Genomic DNA, 19081 nt, shown 5'->3' on the forward strand with positions numbered 1-19081 from the left:
ATATTACCTCATAAATCTATAGTTTTTCTTTCTATTGAGGTCATTCTGTTTGAACTTGCCACAAGCCTCCAATAATAAATATATTTGTCTTCAGGGATGCTTTTGAATGTTTTAATTTCTCTAAGAAATTCTCCTGAGCTGTTACTCCCAAATTTTAGTCAGTTTATTGGATATTTTGACAATAATCTTTCCCCCTGGACCTCCATAGACTGTTTCGCTTGGCTTACAGAGTATTTGAGCAGTGCCCACCACTTTTAGAGCCTGCATTCTGAACTAGGTGAAACAGGGATGAGTGTCTATGTCAGTTCTTCGGGTAGCCCTCAGACAGATTCAGACAGACAGACAATAATTTGTAAGAAAGATCTGCTTTGCTCCTTCTGGAATCAAGTACCAGGGTCCTGTACTTGGAATGTGGGTTTCCCTACTCAAAGGTGCCACTGCGGAGGAACCAAGATGGTGGAGAAGTAGGTGGACATGGAATGCATCTCTCTCCACAGATGCATCAGGAATACATCTACAGATAGAACAACTGTCACAGAACACTGACTGAATACCAGAAGGAGTCCTTGACAACCAGAAAGGATCATGTGGATCCATGCATGATTTGGTAGGGATGAAAGGAAGAAGGGAGGAGGAGGAGGAGGAGGGCAAGCAGGACAGGACCAGCACCCAGGGGTCGGGCAGCTGAAGCAAAGAAGAGACTCCCGCATCCAGAGAAATTGGTTGGGACAGAAGGGAAGCATTTGAGGCTATCATAGGGTGAACCAGCTGATCTATGACAGTCTGAACAGACTGAGAAACACACAGATAATCCATGCCATGGCCCTGTACCCTGTACCCCAGGCTGGGACGCATGTCCACTGGTGTGCACGGGTGCTGGGAGCTGGAGTGTGGGGATTGGAGAGCAATTCCAGGACAAAGACACTGAGACCAGCCTTCGTCAGTACTGGAGTGCCTCCTAGGGAGGCTGAGGTGGATTGTGACTCACAGTGTGGCCAAAGACAGTGGCAGCTGAGACCCTAAGAAAACGTTTATTATGTTTATGTTTTGATTAATTCATTGTTGGTTCTGGGGTTTTTGTTCTATTTTGTTTTGCTTTCTTCTTTCGTCCCTGTTGTTGTGGTTACTGTTTTTGTTATTATTTCTGTTTAGGCTTTGGGGATTTTCAAATCATATTTTTAATTTCTTTTATGTATTGCTTCTTCTACTTTGGCTTTCTGTTGTTCTGTGTCTTCTTTTATTTGTTTTTTGGGGTTCTTTTTCATTTTATAGTATACATGAAGCTCCAATATTTTGGCCACCTGATGTGAAGCACCAACTCATTGGAAAAGACCTAATGCTGGGGAAGATTGAAGGCAAAAGGAGAAGGGGTGGCAGAGGATGAGATGATTAGATAGCAACACTGGCTCAATGATATGAATTGGAGCAAACTCTGGGAGCTTATTTATACTATATAAACTATATGTACAACTATATATATAAACTATACTATATATAAACTATAGATATATAGTTTTATAGCTGATTCACATTATTGTACAGAAGAAACCAAGACAATAATATGCTCTAAAAATGTTTTAAAAAGACAAAATAAAATGAATTTTTGTAAAAAGGTGCCACTGTACTGGGAAGGGGGTAGGAAAAGGACAAGTAAAAATGCCACAAAACTTTCCTGAGTTTGAAGTTGCCTTTCTCTTGCATCAGGGTTTGCTTGATTGCTGTGAACTTTTGTTTTCCCGTATTTCTGATTAAGTTGGTTCTGACTCTTTCTGCTTGTTTTTCAATGTTTCTTACCTCCTGAGATTTTGACAGGGATGACATTAAATCTATAAATACATTTGGGAACTAATTCCATCTTAATAATATTGAATCCTCTAATCCATGAACATTGAGTGGATCGCTATTGATTTAGATTATCTTAAGCTCTGTAGTATTTTACAGTGTTTGGTTGTATAGATGTTACCCATTCTTTGATAAATTTATTCTTAAAATTTTCATTCTTTTTGAAACTATTGTGAATGGAACTGTTTTAGTAATTTTGTTTTAAATTGTTCATTGCTATTATTAATATATTGAAATATACTTGACATTTGTATATTTATCTTGTATTCTGAAAACTAGTTTTAATAGTTTTTGGACATTATTAGTTCCTTCATACAATTGTTATTTTGTCTTTAACAAAGATGTTTTAATGATAACTTTTCAGAAGAAAGTAAGAATTTTTTACTCATCGCACTGGCTACAACCTGCAATACAGTGTTAAACATGTGGTAAAAGTGACTATCTTTGCCTTGTTTCTGATCTTAAGGGGGAAAATATTTAGTCTTTTATCATTAAGAATGATATTAGATGTGGAATTTTTGTAGAAGCTCTTTACCAATGAGTAAAGTTCCTTTTATTCCTGGTTTGTTGAGAGTTTATCATGAACAGATGTCAGATTTTTTTAAATGCCTTTTATTATCTATGCTCATGTGGCTTTTGCCTTTTATTAATAAGGTTACTGTATGTATTAATTTGGGGATGTTAAATGAACTTTGCATTCCTACGATTAATTCCTTTTGGTTATTGTGTATAATCATTTTTATAGGTCATTAGAATCAACTTGGAGAAGGCAAGGGCACCCCACTCCAGTACTCTTGCCTGGAAAATCCTATGGATGGAGGAGCCTGGTGGGTTGCAGTCCATGGGGTTGCTAAAAGTCAGACACGACCGAGCGACTTCACTTTCACTTTTCACTTTCATGCATTGGAGAAGGAAATGGCAACCCACTCCGGTGTTCTTGCCTGGAGAATCCCAGGGACGGGGGAGCCTGGTGGGCTGCCGTCTGTGGGGTCACACAGAGTCGGACACGACTGAAGTGACTTAGCAGCAGAATCAACTTACCAATAATTTGTTTAAGATTTTTACATGTATATTTACGAAAGATATTGGCTGTATTGTGATTTTTGTCTGCCTGTGGTATTGGGGTAATATTGGGTTTTGTAGTATTCCTATTGTTTCTTCTTTAAATGTTTGATATAATTCATTAGTGAAGTCATCTAGGATTCAGTTCAGTTCAGTTGCTCAGTTGTGTCAGACTCTTTGCGACCCTACGGATTGCAGCATGCCAGGCTTCCCTGTCCATCACCAACTCCCGAAGCTTGCTCAAACTCATGTCCATTGAGTCGGTGATGCCATCCAGCCATCTCAACCTCTGTCGTCCCTTCTCCTGCCTAAAATATTTCCCAGTGTATCTTCCAATGAATTAGTTCTTCCCATCAGGTGGTCAAAGTATTGGAGCTTCAGCTTCAGCATCAGTCCTTCCAATGAATATTCATGACTGATTTCCTTTAGGACTGACTAGTTTGATTTCCTTGTAGTCCAAGGGTCTCTCAAAAGTCTTCTAAAACACCACAATTCAAAATATCAATTCTTTGGTGCTCAGCTTTCTTTATAGTCCTACTCTCACGTCCATACATGACTACTGGAAAAACCATAGCTTTGACTAGACAGACCTTTGTCAACAAAGTAATATCTCTGCTTTTTAATATGTTGCCTAGGTTGGTCACAGCTTTTCTTCTACAGAGCATGCGTTTTTTAATTTCATGACTGCAGTCATCATCTGCAGTGACTTTGGAACCCAAGAAAATAAAGTCTGTCACTGTTTCCATCGTTTCCCCATCTATTTGCCATGAAGTGATGGGACCAGATGCCACGATCTTAGTTTTTTGAATGCTGAGTTTTAAGCCAGCTTTTTCACTCTTCTTTCACTTTCAAGAGGCTCTTCAGTTCCTCTTCACTTTCTGCCATAAGGGTGGTGTCATCTGCGTATCTGAAGTTACTGATATTTCTGCCAGCAACTTGATTCCAGCTTGTGTTTCATCCAGCCCAGCATTTCTCATGATGTACTTTGCATATAAGTTAAATAAGCAGGATGACAATATACAGCCTCGACATACTCCTTTCCCAATTTGGAACCAGTCTGTTGTTCCATGTCCAGTTCTAACTGTTGCTTCTTGACCTGTATACAGATTTCTCAGGAGGCAGGTCAGGTGGTCTGGTATTCCCATCTCTTGAAGAATTTTCCACAGCTTGTTGTGATCCACACAGTCAAAGGCTTTGGCATAGTCAATAAAGGAGAAGAAGATGTTTTTCTGGACTCTCTTGCTTTGTTGATGATCCAACGGATGTTGGTAATTTGATCTCTGGTTCCTCTTCCTTTTCTAAATCCAGCTTATACATCTGAAAGTTCTCAATTCATGTACTGCTGAAGCCTAGCTTGGAGAAGTTTGAGCATTACTTTGCTAGCATGTGAAATGAGTGCAATTGCATGGTAGTTTCAAAATTCTTTGGCATTGCCTTTCTTTGGGATTGGAATGAAAACTGATCTCTTCCAGTCCTGTGGCCTGGTCACTGCTGAGTTTTCCAAATTTGCTGGCATATTGAGTGCAGCACTTTCACAGCATCATCTTTTAGGATTTGAAATAGCTCAGCTGGAATTCCTTTATCTCTACTAGCTTTGTTCTTAGTGATGCTTCCTAAGGCCCACTTGACTTTGCACTCCAGGATGTCTGGCTCTAGGTCAGTGATCACAGCATCCTGGTCATTTGGGTCACTAAGATCTTTTTTGTATAGTTCTTCTGTGTATTCTTGCCACCTCTTCTGAATATCTTCTGCTTCTGCATCTTGCTCTAGCGCCATTTGTAAAGAATCATATCCTTTCCCCACTGACCTATATTGGCAGCTTTGTCAAACGTCTTGTGCCCATGTGTGGGGCCTACTTCCAGACTTACTCTTCTGCCACGTGGATCTCTCCAGTACAACAGGCCTTACTTACCAGAGCTTTATGATGAGTCTGGTCTTACACATCTTCCACAGTGTTTCTCTTCTTCAAAATTATCATGGGAATGCTGAGTCCTTTGCACTTTCATATGAATTTTAGAATTAGCTCCCTGACTTCTACAATGAAACTGCTACAACTTCTAAATTCTGCTAAACTTCTACAATAAAACTGCTAAGATTTTGAATTTCCATGGCACTGTTCTTTGAAACTGTTCTCTGAGACATCCTCCTCCACCTTGGCTACTTCTTAAAAGGGCCTTGAAAAATGCCACATTGAGAAAATTTACCAATCTCTCCTGGGGCCCAGAGTCTTTGACATTTTGAACATCATGCTACCTTTTAGTCCAGACTGGCAACACTTTCACAAGTACAAGTCTTGAGCTGTGTGGTCCTGCTGGTTGTGGCTGAGCATGCCTGTGTATCTGATAACTGTCTCTGTGGGCTGACGTGTGACAGATGGAGCTGGAGTGCTGAACTCTGATTCATGCATCTTTCACTGTCCAGCAGGTTGACCAGGAAACATTCACAGGCAGTGGTGGAGAAACACATCTTTTGAAGTCTCTGCTTGCAGCAAGTCTGCTCGAATCCCATTGACAAAGCATGTCATGTGGCAAAATTCAGATCCAAGGACTGAGAATATACATTACACCTCTTGATGGGAGTAACTGCAAAGACACAGAGCAAAGGATGTATATGTAGGAGAGTATGGAAAATTGAATTCATTAATGCAATTCATTTCCCTTCAATTTATACTTTATTGTTAAGCAGATAAACACTTAACATAGTACAACTCCATTCAGATCAGTTCAGTTGCTCAGTCGTGTCCAACTCTTTGCGACCCCATGAATCGTAGCACGCCAGGCCTCCCTGTCCATCACCAACTCCTGGAGTTCACCCAGACTCAAGTCCATCGAGTCAGTGATGCCATCCAGCCATCTCATCCTCTGTTGTTCCCTTCTCCTCCTGCCCCCAATCCCTCCCAGCATCAGAATCTTTTCCAATGAGTCAACTCTTCACATGACGTGGCCAAAGTATTGGAGTTTCAGCTTTAGCATCAGTCCTTCCAAAGAACACCCAGGACTGATCTCCTTTAGAATGGACTGGTTGGATCTCCTAGCAGTCCAAGGGACTCTCAAGAGTCTTCTCCAACACCACAGTTCAAAAGCATCAATTCTTCAGTGCTCAGCTTTCTTCACAGTCCAACTCTCACATCCATACATGACTACTGGAAAAACCATAGCCTTGACGAGACAGACCTTTGTTGGCAAAGTAATGTCTCTGCTTTTGAATATGCTATCTAGGTTGGTCATAACTTTCCTTCCAAGGAGTAAGCGTCTTTTAATTTCATGGCTGCAATCACCATCTGCAGTGATTTTGGAGCCCCCAAAAATAAAGTCTGACACTGTTTCCACTGTTTCCCCATCTATTTCCCATGAAGTGATGGGACCGGATGCCATGATCTTAGTTTTCTGAATGGTGAGCTTTAAGCCAACTTTTTCATTCTCCTCTTTCACTTTCATCAAGAGGCTCTTTAATTCCTCTTCATTTTCTGCCATAAGGGTGGTGGCATCTGCATATCTGAGATTGTTGATATTTCTCCCGGCAATCTTGATTCCAGCTTGTGCTTCTTCCAGCCCAGCGTTTCTCATGATGTACTCTGCGTAGAAGTTAAATAAGCAGGGTGACAATATACAGCCTTGACATACTCCTTTTCCTATTTGGAACCAGTCTGTTGTTCCATGTCCAGTTCTAACTGTTGCTTCCTGACCTGCATATAGGTTTCTCAAGAGGCAGGTCAGGTGGTCTGGTATTCCCATCTCTTTCAGAATTTTCTACAGTTTATTGTGGTCCACACAGTCAAAGGCTTTGGCATAGTCAATAAAGCAGAAATAGATGTTTTTCTGGAACTCTCTTGCTTTTGCGATGATGCAGCGGATGTTGGCAATTTGATCTCTGGTAACTCTGCCTTTTCTAAAACCAGCTTGAATATCTGGAAGTTCACGGTTCATGTATTGCTGAAGCCTGGCTTGGAGAATTTTGAGTATTACTTTACTAGCATGTGAGATGAGTGCAATTGTGCGGTAGTTTGAGCATATTTCTTAGTTATTTCCCTCTTATATTCCACACCAGCAAATTCCTGAACATTACCCAAGAAAGATGTCTCCGACACTCAGCTCATAAGACCACACTGTTTCCACTTACTCAGCTCATCACTGAATATTCTTCAGAGAGCTTCTCTGATCATTTTTCTAACTTTTAAAATTATTTGTTTCTATATAAAACATTCTTGAGACTATCAAATCAATACATTTAACATTTTTATCACCTCAAAAAGCTCTCTTACTGCTTTGCAGCCAAGCTCTTTCTTCTAGGGTAGCTTTTGTTGTGATTTCTGTGATTTACCCATTAGTTTTATGTTTTTGGACTTTATATATAAATGGAATACTCTTTTACTTAATATAGTCTGTAAGAATTATTCGTGTTTTGCTTGTATCTTCAGTTCCTTTTTATTTTGAGGAATATTCAGTTCAGTTCAGTCACTCAGTCATGTCCAACTATTTGCAACCCTGTGGACTACAGCATGCCAGGCTTCCGTGTCCTTCACCATCTCCCAGAGCTTGCTCAAACTCGTGTCCATTTAGTCAGAGATATCATCCAACCATCTTGTCCTCTGTCATCCCCTTCTACTCCTGCCTTCAATCTTTCCCAGCATCAGGGTCTTTTCCAAAGAGTCAGTTCTTCCCATCAGGTGGCCAAAGTATTGGAAAGTATTACAGCTTCAGCATCAGTCCTTCCAATGAATATTCAGGATTGATTTCCTTTAGGATTGACTGGTTTGATCTCCTTGCAATCCAAGGGATTCTCAAGAGTCTTCTCCAACATCACAGTTCAAAAGCATCAATTCTTTAGCGCTTAGCTTTCTTTATAGTCCAACTCTCACATCCATACATGACTACTGGAAAAACCATAGCTTTGACTAGACGGACCTTTGTCAGCAAAGTAATGTTCCTGTTTTTAATATAGTATGTTTGTCATAGTTTTTCTTCCAAGGAGCAAGCATCTTTTAATTTCATGGCTGCAGTCACCATCTGCAGTGATTTTGGAGCCCAAGAAGATAAAGTCAGTCATTATTTCCATTGTTTCCTCATCTATTTGCCATGAAGTGATGGGACTGGATGCCATGATCGTAGTTCTTTGAATGTTTAGTTTTAAGCCAACTTTTTCACTCTCTTCTTTCACTTTCATGAAGAGGCTCTTTATCTCCTTTTTGCTTTCTGCCATGAGGGTGGTGTCATCTGAATATCTAAAGTTAATTATATCTCTACTGGAAATCTTGATTCCAGCTTGTGTGTAATCCAGCCTGGCATTTTGCATGATGTACTCTGCATATAAGTTAAATAAGCAGGATGACAATATATAGCCTTGACATACTCCTTTCCAATTTGGAACCAGTCTGTTGTTCCATGTCCAGTTCTAACTATTGCTTCTTGACCTGCATACAAATTTCTCAGGAGGCAAGTAAGGTGGTCTGGTATTCCCATCTCTGTAAGAATTTTCCAGTTTATTGTGATTCACAGTAAAAAGCTTTTGCTAGTCAATGAAGCAGATATTTTTCTGGAATTCTCTTGCTTTTTCAATGATCCAATGAATCTTGGCAATTTGATCTCTGGTTCCTCTGCCTTTTCTAAAACCAGCTTGAACATCTGGAAGTTCACATACTGTTGAAGCCTAGCTTCAAGAATTTGAGCATTACTTCACTAGTGTGTGATCAGATCAGATCAGTCACTCAGTCATGTCCAACTCTTTGCGACCCCATGAATCGCAGCACTCCAGGCCTCCCTGTCCATCATCAACTCCCGGAGTTCACTGAGACTCACGTCCATCGAGTCAGTGATGCCATCCAGCCATCTCATCCTGGGTTGTTCCCTTCTCCGCTTGCCCCCAATCCCTCCCAGCATCAGAGTCTTTTCCAGTGAGTCAACTCTTCACATGAGGTGGCCAAAAGTACTGGAGTTTCAGCTTTAGCATCATTCCTTCCAAAGAAATCCCAGGGCTGATCTCCTTCACAATGGACTGGTTGGATCTCCTTGCAGTCCAAGGGACTCTCAAGAGTCTTCTCCATCACTACAGTTCAAAAGCATCAATTCTTCAGCACTCAGCCTTATTTACAGTCCAACTCTCACATCCATACATGACCAGAGGAAAAACCACAGCCTTGACGAGACAGACCTTTGTTGGCAAAGTAATGTCTCTGCTTTTGAATATGAGATGAGTGCAATTGTGCAGTAGTTTGAGCATTCTTTGGCACTGCTTTTCTTTGGGATTGGAATGAAAACTGACCTTTTCCAGTCCTGTGGCCACTGCTGAGTTTTCCAAATTTGCTGGCATATTGAGTGCAGCACTTTCACAACATCATCTTTTAGGACTGAAATAGCTCAACTGGAATTCCATCACCTCCACTAGCTTTGTTCATAGTGATGCTTCCTAAGGCCCACTTGACTTCACATTCCAGGATGTCTGGCTCTAGGTGAGTGATCACACCATCATGGTTATCTGGGTCATGAAGATCTTTTTTGTATAGTTCTTCTGTGTATTCTTGCCACCTCTTCTTAATATCTTCTGATTCTGTTAGGTCTATACCATTTCTGTCCTTTATTGTGCCCATCTTTGCATGAAATGTTCCCTTGGTATCTCTAATTTTCTTGAAGAGAGCTCTCGTCTTCCCATTCTATTGTTTTTCTCTTTCTTTGCATTGATCACTGAGAAGGCTTTCTTATCTCTCCTTGCTATTCTTTGGAACTCTGTATTCAAATGGGTATATCTTTCCTTTTCTCCTTTGCCTTTAGCTTCTCTTCTTTTCTCAACTGTTTGTAAGGCCTCCTCAGACAACCATTTTGGCTTTTTTGCCTTTTCCTCAGTTTGATCACCACCTCCTGTATAAATTTACACACCCCTGTCCATAGTTCTTCAGGCATTCTGTCTATCAGATCTAATCCCTTGAATCTACTTGTCATTTCCCCTGTATAATTGTAAAGCATTTGATTTAGTTCATACCTGAATGGCTTAGTGGTTTTCCCTACTTTCTTCAATTTCGCCTGAAATTTGCAATAAGGAGTTCATGATCTGAGCCACAGTTAGCTCCTGGTCTTGTTTTTGCTGACTGTATATATAGCTTCTCTATCTTCGGCTGCAAAGGATGTAATCCATCTGATTTTGGTATTGACCATCTGGTGATATCCATGTGTATAGTCATCCCTTGTGTTGTTGGAAGAGGGTTTTTGCTGTGACCAGCATGTTCTCTTGGCAATACTCTGTTAGCCTTTGCTCTGCTTGATTTTGTTCTCCAAGGTCAAATTTGGCTGTTACTCCAAATTTACCTTGACTTCCTACTTTTGCATTCCAGTTCCCTATGATGAAAAGGAAATCTTTTTAAAATTTTATTATTTTATTGAAGATTAATTGCTTTACAGAATTCTGCTGTTTTCTGTCAAACCTCAACATGAATCAGCCATAGGTATACATATATCCTCTCCCTTTTGAACCTCCCTCCTATCTCCCTCCCCATCTCACCCCTTTTGTTGTTAGTTCTAGGAGGTCTTGTAGGTCATCATAGAACCGTTCAACTTCACCTTCCTTGGCATTAGTGGCTGGGGCATAGACTTCGATTACTGTGATATTGAATGGGTTGCCTTGGAGACAAACAGAGACCATTCTGTAGTTTTTGAGATTGCACCCAAGAACTGCATTTTGGACTCTTTTGTTGACTATGAGGGCTACTCCATTTCTTCTAAGGGATTCTTACTCACAGTAATAGATATAATGGTCATCTGAATTAAATTCACTCATTCCAGTCCATTTTATTTCACTGATTCCTAAAAATGTCAGTGTTCACTCTTGCCATCTCCTGTTTTACCACTTCCAACTTACCTTGATTCATGGACCTAACATTCCGGGTTCCTATGCAATATTGTTCTTTACAGCATCAGACTTTACTTCCCTCACCAGTCATATCTACAGCTGGGCACTGTTTTCACTTTGGCTCAGCCTCTTCATTCTTTCTGGAGCTATTTGTCCACTGTTTTCCAGTAGCATATTGGGCACCTTATCGACCTGGGGAGTTCATTTTCAGTGTCATATCTTTTTGCCTTTTCATCACATAAATACCAAAGTTTATTTGTCTATTCTTCTGTTGACTGACATTTGTGTTGTTTCAGTTTTGGGGTCCTGTGAATAAAACTCTTATGAACATTCTTTTACAACTGTCTGTATGCACATGTGCTCTCATTGCTCTTGGGTGCTTACATGACAGTGAGATTACTTATTCATGTAGTTTTGAGAAACTGCAAAGGATTTTCCAAAGTGTGTGTACAATTTGACACTCTCTTCAGCACGACTATGAGCTACAGGTCTGTTTGTTGGACTACAAGTCTTTATTTTACCTTCATTTTTACAGATAATTTCCCTAGATATAGACTTCTGGGTAGACAGTTTTCTAGTTTAATTTTGTTTTGCAATAGTCTGATTCATTGTCTTCTGACTTGCATAGTTTTTAATGAAAAACTTGTAACTCTTATCCTTGATCCTCTGTGTTAAATATTTCCCACTCTCACTGCCTTAGGATTTTCCTTGACTTCATTTTGCAGCCATTTGACTGTGATCATTCCTCCTTCCTCCCTTTTCTTTTGCTGCACTATATGGCCAGCGGGATCCTAGTTTCCTAACCAAGGATCGAACCCATGCCCCCTGCGGTGGAGGTGTCTCAACCACTGGACCATCAGGGAATTCCACTGACTATGATGTTTGCTTGTTTTATTCTGGTGTGGGGTTCTCTGAAATTCTTGAATCTGTGATTATTATAGTCTTTAATCTTGGAAAATTCTTGTCCTTTATATCTCCACATATTTCTTATGCCCTACACTCTCTTCTTCTGGGACTAATTCCACATATGTTACACTGCTATTTTCCTACATCTCTTAAGGTTTTGCTTTATTCTCCACTCTTTTTCTTTTGTATTTTAGCATGGATAATAGCTATTGACCTATCTTCACATTTGCTGATTCTTTCCTCATTTTTGTCCAGTCTGCTGAAACACCTGTTGAAGAAATTTTAAAATTTCTGATAGTGTGTATTTCTGGCATTCCCAATTGATTGTTTTTTAATAGTTTCCATATCTCTGCTTTAAAATTCTTCATTTTTTTTCATGCTTGATTACTTCTTAATTTCTTTAACGTATTAATCGTAGCTACTTTAAAGTTCCTTTCAGATACTTTCAATGTTTCAATCATCTCTGGGTCTGATTCTGTTCAATGTTACATCTCTTGACAGTGGGTCCAGTGTTTTATTTCCCCTCCCCCCATACCTGTGTGTGTATGTGTGTGCGTGTATCTTTTCATTTTTGGTTGAATGCCAGATATTAAAGAAGAACACTTAAGACTAAAGTCTCTGTACCCCAAAACAGGCATTCCTCTTCTGCTAAACCGTTAGGATGTGGAAGGTCTGATTCAGGCTAGTGAGAACTTGAACTGGGTTGTGGCTTCTGCTGTTGGTCTTGGCATCTGGGATTTTCCAGGGATGTGGGACTGTTCTGCTCTTCCTCCAGAATAGTGCACCTGTACCAGGCCCTGAGGACAGGAGTATGTGGTGCCTCCCACCACACACTACTGGTAGGAGGCCTTTGCTCCATATGTGAGAGGTAAGCAAAATGTGTTCTTTCAGGTCCCCAGTGGTAGGTGGTAATCTTCTGAACACCTACACTGAGATGTTCTCTCTGTGGTCCCTTGCTCTGCCCCAAGTATATTGCATGAGCTGCTAGTGAAGGCCTAGGAGAAAGACCTACCAGTGAGTGCAATCCTCCTCTTGTCTGATTTCTCAGCATTCTGAACTGGCATCCTGGCCCACAATTGCATAGCTCATTGAAATTATAGCTGGCTGACTTCTCCCTTCCACTTTGTGTTACACCTCTTCCTCTGTACTGTGCTAGTCATTTTCAGAGCTCATCATTCTGGATCTCTGTCCACCTGGTTCCACGTGGGCCTTGGTGTCTGTGTAAACATGACTAGGATGTTTTCTTCTACCTCTACACTGTCTTTATTCAATGTCTCAGGTGCTCCACAAGGCTTTTCACTCTTAACTGGTTACAACTCAGCCTTCTAGACCCGTGTGAGCTCTGGGAACTATCAAGTCTCATCTGGCTACTCTGCCCTTCCTGTAGAATTGTGTACTGTGTACCCATGGCTCAGGGTCCAATGGCAGACTGCAGGCACTAAGGCCTCCTGTGCTCCCCCAGGGGTCTTTCGCTCTGGCGTACCCTGATTCTGGCATCCACCTTTGCAGACTCCAGCTGCCTGTGCGCCTCTTCATGTTACAGCCTGGAATGTGCTCCAAGAAGGATGATGAGGCCCTTACAGACCTTACCTCATCTGTTCTGTTTTCTCAGGGGCCACAGCTGTGCCCTGCCCCATGTTGAATGGGAAATAATTGCCTCCTAGGTAAATATGTTTACTGCTAGCTGATGGTAGAGGCAAGTTCACTCCCAGTTACCCCAATGTGGGCACAGTGAAAGGCCTCAGATAGATTTTTAGCTGGCTTAGTAGTTAAAAGTATTTTCCAACTGTATTTTACTACATTGCTTCTCCAGGATCACCAACCTTGAGTTTTTTTATTCCTTCTATTAACCATCTAATTTTTCCATGGCTTCTCTCCTGATACTGCCTTGCCAGTGCACTCAATAGAAACCACAAACACTGCTGACATTCTACTTCCCATCATCTTCCTTTGAGGTACACATTTGTTTACTCTAAAACTAATTCCCCTCTGGCACAGACTACACTATCCCCAAATAGATGCCCCTCCCCCCCCAATACCCACTCAGACCTGTCTTTAACCTGTGAGAATGACCCCTTTCTAGGCAGAACAGGATCACTTATGCATTGGTCAGGCAAGTACAGGTTTCCTAGGACCAATTACCATATCCATTGGCAGAGACAAGGACACATGGAATAACAATCCACAAAACTTACTTCCCTGGTGACTCAGATGGTAAAGCGTCTGTCTACAATGTGAGAGACCTGGGTTCAATCCCTGGGTTGGGAAGATTCCCTGGAGAAGGAAATAGCAACCCACTCCAGTACTCTTGCCGAAATAGCAACCCACTCCAGTACTCTTGCCGTGAAAATCCCATGGATGGAGGAGCTTGGGGCAGGCTACTATCCATGGGGTCGCAGAGAGTCGGGCACGACTGAGCGACTTCACTTCACTTCTTGCTCACATTCTGTCATCCATTCACTCTCAGCTGATGGAGCTGTTTGCACTTGAGCTGCGACAATGGGGATGTAATGGGATGAACCAAGTCTTGGCTCTTACATCTCTCTCAGGAAGTGTCACGTGGCACATATTTAAACTCTACTGACAAAAGCCTCGGTCTCCATTGCAGAAAAGGGAGCTACATGGAGGGTGGGAGCAAGAGAAGGAGTTCTGGTGTGAGCCCACTAAGCCTTGGGGGAGCTCCAGTGTGTGCCCTGGGGAAAAGGAGTGAGAAGACCGTTCACTGGGCCTGCACTGCTTTTGACAGGCGACACTTCAAACAAGCTGCAGGAGGTACAGCTGCCTCTGGTCCCATTCCACTTGTGTCGACTGCTCTATGGACAAACAGACATTCTGCCGGACATGCTGTGTGCCGGAAACTTCAAGGACATGAAGACTGCATGTGAGGTGCGACCCACTGTGGGAATGGGAGGCTAAGCCCAGGGATTTCAGATGTTCTATATGCTTTAAGCTAGGAGCACTTCTGCTGGGTGGGTCAATGGTCCCCAACAGCCTTGTTCCTATGGGGCTCAGAAGTACATCTCCATGCAGCCATGGGTTGAGCGGGAGACCACAGGGTGGCTTATGTGCAAATGCAGCGCAGGCCTCGGTCAGGCCCTGTGAACCCCAGTGCTGGCCAGAGCAGCCCAGGGCTCCACGTTTTCCCAGGGGCCATGCTGACTGTCATCCCACAGCACCTACCCTCTACTTGCGGGACAGTGTAGTGAACACTGCTTGCCTGCAGCAGGGTCTTCCCACTGACGAGGTGGGGCTGCATGAGTGGCGGGAGCCTGGGTCTATCCCACAGTGTTGGCATTGGGCCGCCCGCATGCAGGAGGCCCCAAACTCCCAGTTCACAAGAAACTCCTCTTTTTTCCAGGGTGATTCTGGGGGCCCGCTTGTCTGTGAATTCGACCGCACCTGGGTGCAAATTGGAGTAGTGAGCTGGGGGCAGGGTTGCGCATACCCTATGTATCCGACAGTTTTTGCCCGAGTCTCCTTTTTCTCAAAATGGATTCATCATCACATAGAAAACACACCCCTACCTCTTCAGCCACTCCCTGCCCTCTCCTCTACTCTGGGGGCCGTCATCAGTGTCCTTATGACCTCATTGGCTGCCCCGTCAATGCTGTAAGAACCAAAACCCTCACCCAGCTTCCTCGCGGCTGCATGCCTCCATCCCTGCCCAGCTCCAGCCCCTCAAGCCCTCACCCACCTGAGCAAACTGAGGGCCATCAGCCAAGCTCACATGCAAGGTCCGGGAGGAGACTGACGAGGGCCACGCCCAGGAAGGCAGAGGCTGGTCTCATCACAGAAGGGTGGCGGTTCACGGGAGGGCAGAGTACATTTGTTGAGTGCTCCGGGCACCTAAGATTTGAGAAGATATTAAATGTTTACAAAGCAAGTGTCCCAGAAATCCTATATTTATCTTTCGACACAGAGTACAGCCTCCCTTTCACATGCAGAGTATGTTCATCACCCTGCCCTGTCAGAATGATGGGCAGAAGGGTGAGAGAAGGATAAACCAAACTACAGCATGTCTAGAGAGGACAACCATGTAAACACTGGTGTCTGGATATAGAATCCAGGGTGTGACCAAAGCTGGGGCAGAGGGAAAGTCATCATCTTAAAAACAGACCTATCAATATCAGAGTATTAAATACTTAAACATCTAATTTGGAAAATGGAAAACATGAGCTGAGAGTAGGCACGCAAAGGAAACTTAAAAAGGTAAAAGCAGAAATCAAAAGCCAAACAACAGAAAAAGCCAAACAACAGAAAACACTAAAATTAACATTTTAGAAATACCAATTTTAACAAAAACCAAAAAGAAGGAAAGGACATCATGAATTTAATCAAGATATGATGTGAAACTAAAAATACACAAAGTAAGAAATGACAAGGGGGATATATCCACTGAACATAAAAAATTTAAGAAATCTTAAGAGATATTATACAACTCTATGTAAATAAAGTCAAATGAAAGGTATCACTTTTTAGGAAATAACTAATTTACTGAAACTGATCCCAGTACAGACTGAAGGCTAGAGATCAAATTCCAAAGAAGAAATGGGGAAATTTAAGAAAAAAAAAAAAAACTCTATCCTAGTGAAAGGCCTTAGCTGAGATGGCTTCCTTGGGAATCACATCAGGCCTTTAACCACAGGATTGTCCCAGTGCTGTCCATTCTGTTCCAGACACAGACAAAGGAGGAGAGTGTTGTGAAGACACAAAAAAAACTAAGACAATGCAACCTATCAATTAACAAAAATCCTGATGAAATATTAACAGAATTCAACATTATTTTTTAAGTAATTCATTATAATCATGTAGGAATTATTCCAGTAATGCAAAGATAATTATTAGAAAACCCATAGATATAATTCACAATATTATTGCTTTTCTAAGGAGAATAAAATTAATGAAAAAATGTTTAACACATTCAAAATCCATTTCCAACTTTAAAAAAAGGAACCGATGGATAATAAGATATATAGTGTATTAGTCGCTCAGTCGTGTCTAACTCTTTGTGCCCCCATGGACTGTAGCCCAACAGGCTTCTATGTCCATGGAATTTTCCAGGCAAGAATACTGGAGTAGGTCGCCATTTCCTACTCCAAGGATTCATCCTGACCCAGGGATTGAACACAGGTCTCCTGCATTACAAGCAGATTGTTTAGTGTCTGAGCCACCAGGGAAGTTCAGTAAGATATACATATATATATATATATACATATATACACATCAGCCTAAAAGCTAGCACTTTCCTTAGTGAGGGAATGAGCGCCTTTATGCTGAAATTAGGGTCACAGAAAGGTTGTTCCTTTATCCCTTGCTCCTTAATACCATATTGGAAGATTGGCCACCACAGCCACACTAGAGAATCATCCAGGGAAATGGAAAAGGGCCTTTTAATCTATCTCCTATTTTAAAACTTAGAAGGACTTCCCTGGTGGTCCGGTGGTTAAGACTCTGTTCTTTCAATGCAGGGGGCGGGAGTTCAGTCTCTGGTGGGGAACAAAGATTCCACATGCCATGCAGCAAAAATAAATACATTTAAAAAAATAAATAAAAATTAAAAATGATATAAAACTGAATTTCTTTAAAAAGAAGACTTAGAGGATATCTGGAACACCCAAGAGAAAACTATGAAACTACCACAAATAGAAAGCTCAGTAAGGTCATTAGATAAAACATGACAAAATCAGTCTATATTCCCATTTTAAGATACACGATGAAAGACAAAACACCAATTATAATAGCAATGAAAGAGATAAGATAACTATGACCTTAACAAAAAACGTGAAAATTCATATGAGGAAATCCTTAAAATATTCCTGGGGGGGGGGGAATAAAAACCAAAATATCATACACAAAAATAAAAAGTAGATTTGGATGAATGATAAGATATCCTAGATTCTTGAACAGACAACTCAAAATGTGTTTTTCTTTTCTGGAGTTAGATAAATTGATTTCAAAGTTTATAGCAAAACACAGATAGGTGAGAAACCCAGGAATAAAACTAAATTCAAGTCATGGTCGGGACTAAGCCAGCAGAAATTAAACTATCCCCAAAGATGCTCAGATATGCAGATGACACCACCCTTACGGCAGAAAATGAAGAGGAACTAAAAAGCCTGTTGATGAAAGTGGAAGAGGAGAGTGAAAAAGTTGGCTTAAAGCTCAACATTCAGAAAACTAAGATCATGGCATCTGGTCCCATTACTTCATGGGAAATAGATGGGGAAACAGTGGAAACAGTGTCAGACTTTATTTTTGGGGGCTCCAAAATCACTGCAGATGGTGACTGCAGCCATGAAATTAAAAGATGCTTACTTCTTGGAAGAAAAGTTATGACCAACCTAGATAGCATATTCAAAAGAGAGACATTACTTTGCCAACAAAGGCTTGTCTAGTCAAGGCTATGGTTTTTCCAGTAGTCATGTATGGATGTGAGAGTTGGACTGTGAAGAAAGCTGAGCACTGAAGAATTGATGCTTTTGAACTGTGGTGATGGAGAAGACTCTTGAGAGTCCCTTGGACTGCAAGGAGATCCAACCAGTCCATTCTAAAGGAGATCAGCCCTGGGTGTTCTTTGGAAGGACTGATGCTAAAGCTGAAACTCCAGTACTTTGGCCACCTCATGTGAAGAGTTGACTCATTGGAAAAGACCCTGATGCTAGGAGGGATTGGGGGCAGGAGGAGAAGGGGATGACAGAGGATGAGATGGCTAGATGGCATCACCGACTCAATGGATGTGAGTTTGAGTGAACTCCAGGAGTTGGTGATGGACAGGGAGGCCTGGCGTGCTGCAATTCATGGGGTCGCAAAGAGTCAGACACGACTGAGCGACTGAACTGAACTGAAAAGATGCTACAATAATAATATTCCATACACTTGACAATTTGTGTCTGTGCATACACACAGTGGATAAAACACTCAGAATTGAGCCCAAATATATGCTGCTGCAGTCCATGGGGTCACAAAGAGCTTGTGACACGACTTGGTGACTAAACAACAATAACATTGTTGGAAAATCAGTGTATGGGAAATGTGTCACTTTAAATCACTGAAGATGTTTAAATTTTCAAAAGTGCGATTTGACATGGTCATATAAAGTTGGTCTTAGCAACAGTATACACCCTGACCAAGTAGACTTTTTTCCCAGCAATTTTGGAAGGGCTGATGTATTGCTGATTCTGCTGGTGATGCCAGTTGTCTCACTGTATCTCACTGTACACACTGTTCATTGAACCCAGGGTAGGTAAGGCACAAGCTAAGAGGCAGGAAGAGGACTCAAGGAGCCACAGAACTGTAGACAGATTTATTCTCTCCTGGCTGATGCAGCAGTCATAACAGTACACACACTATATTCTCTTCTGTTGTGGCTGATCCAACAGCCAGCTGTGAGACAGCAGTAAGGTGCCGCCACTTTCTAAGTGAAGCTCATATATCC

At 41.7% G+C, this 19081-nt stretch overlaps 1 protein-coding gene across 1 annotated transcript in view; it reads left to right on the plus strand.

The window, feature by feature from the left end:
- PRSS38 (serine protease 38) overlaps positions 1 to 15498 on the plus strand; it is a 32745-nt gene extending 17247 nt beyond the window's left edge. The window contains exons 4-5 of the mRNA XM_070374706.1: positions 14393 to 14532; positions 15005 to 15498. Of these exons, the coding sequence (XP_070230807.1) occupies positions 14393 to 14532; positions 15005 to 15259 (395 nt within the window). The 3' untranslated portion in view covers positions 15260 to 15498. The remainder of the gene's footprint in view (positions 1 to 14392; positions 14533 to 15004) is intronic.
- The last annotated feature ends 3583 nt before the right edge of the window (positions 15499 to 19081 follow it).

The sequence above is a fragment of the Bos mutus genome, chromosome 7, assembly GCF_027580195.1.
Source record: "Bos mutus isolate GX-2022 chromosome 7, NWIPB_WYAK_1.1, whole genome shotgun sequence".
NCBI lineage: Eukaryota > Metazoa > Chordata > Mammalia > Artiodactyla > Bovidae > Bos > Bos mutus.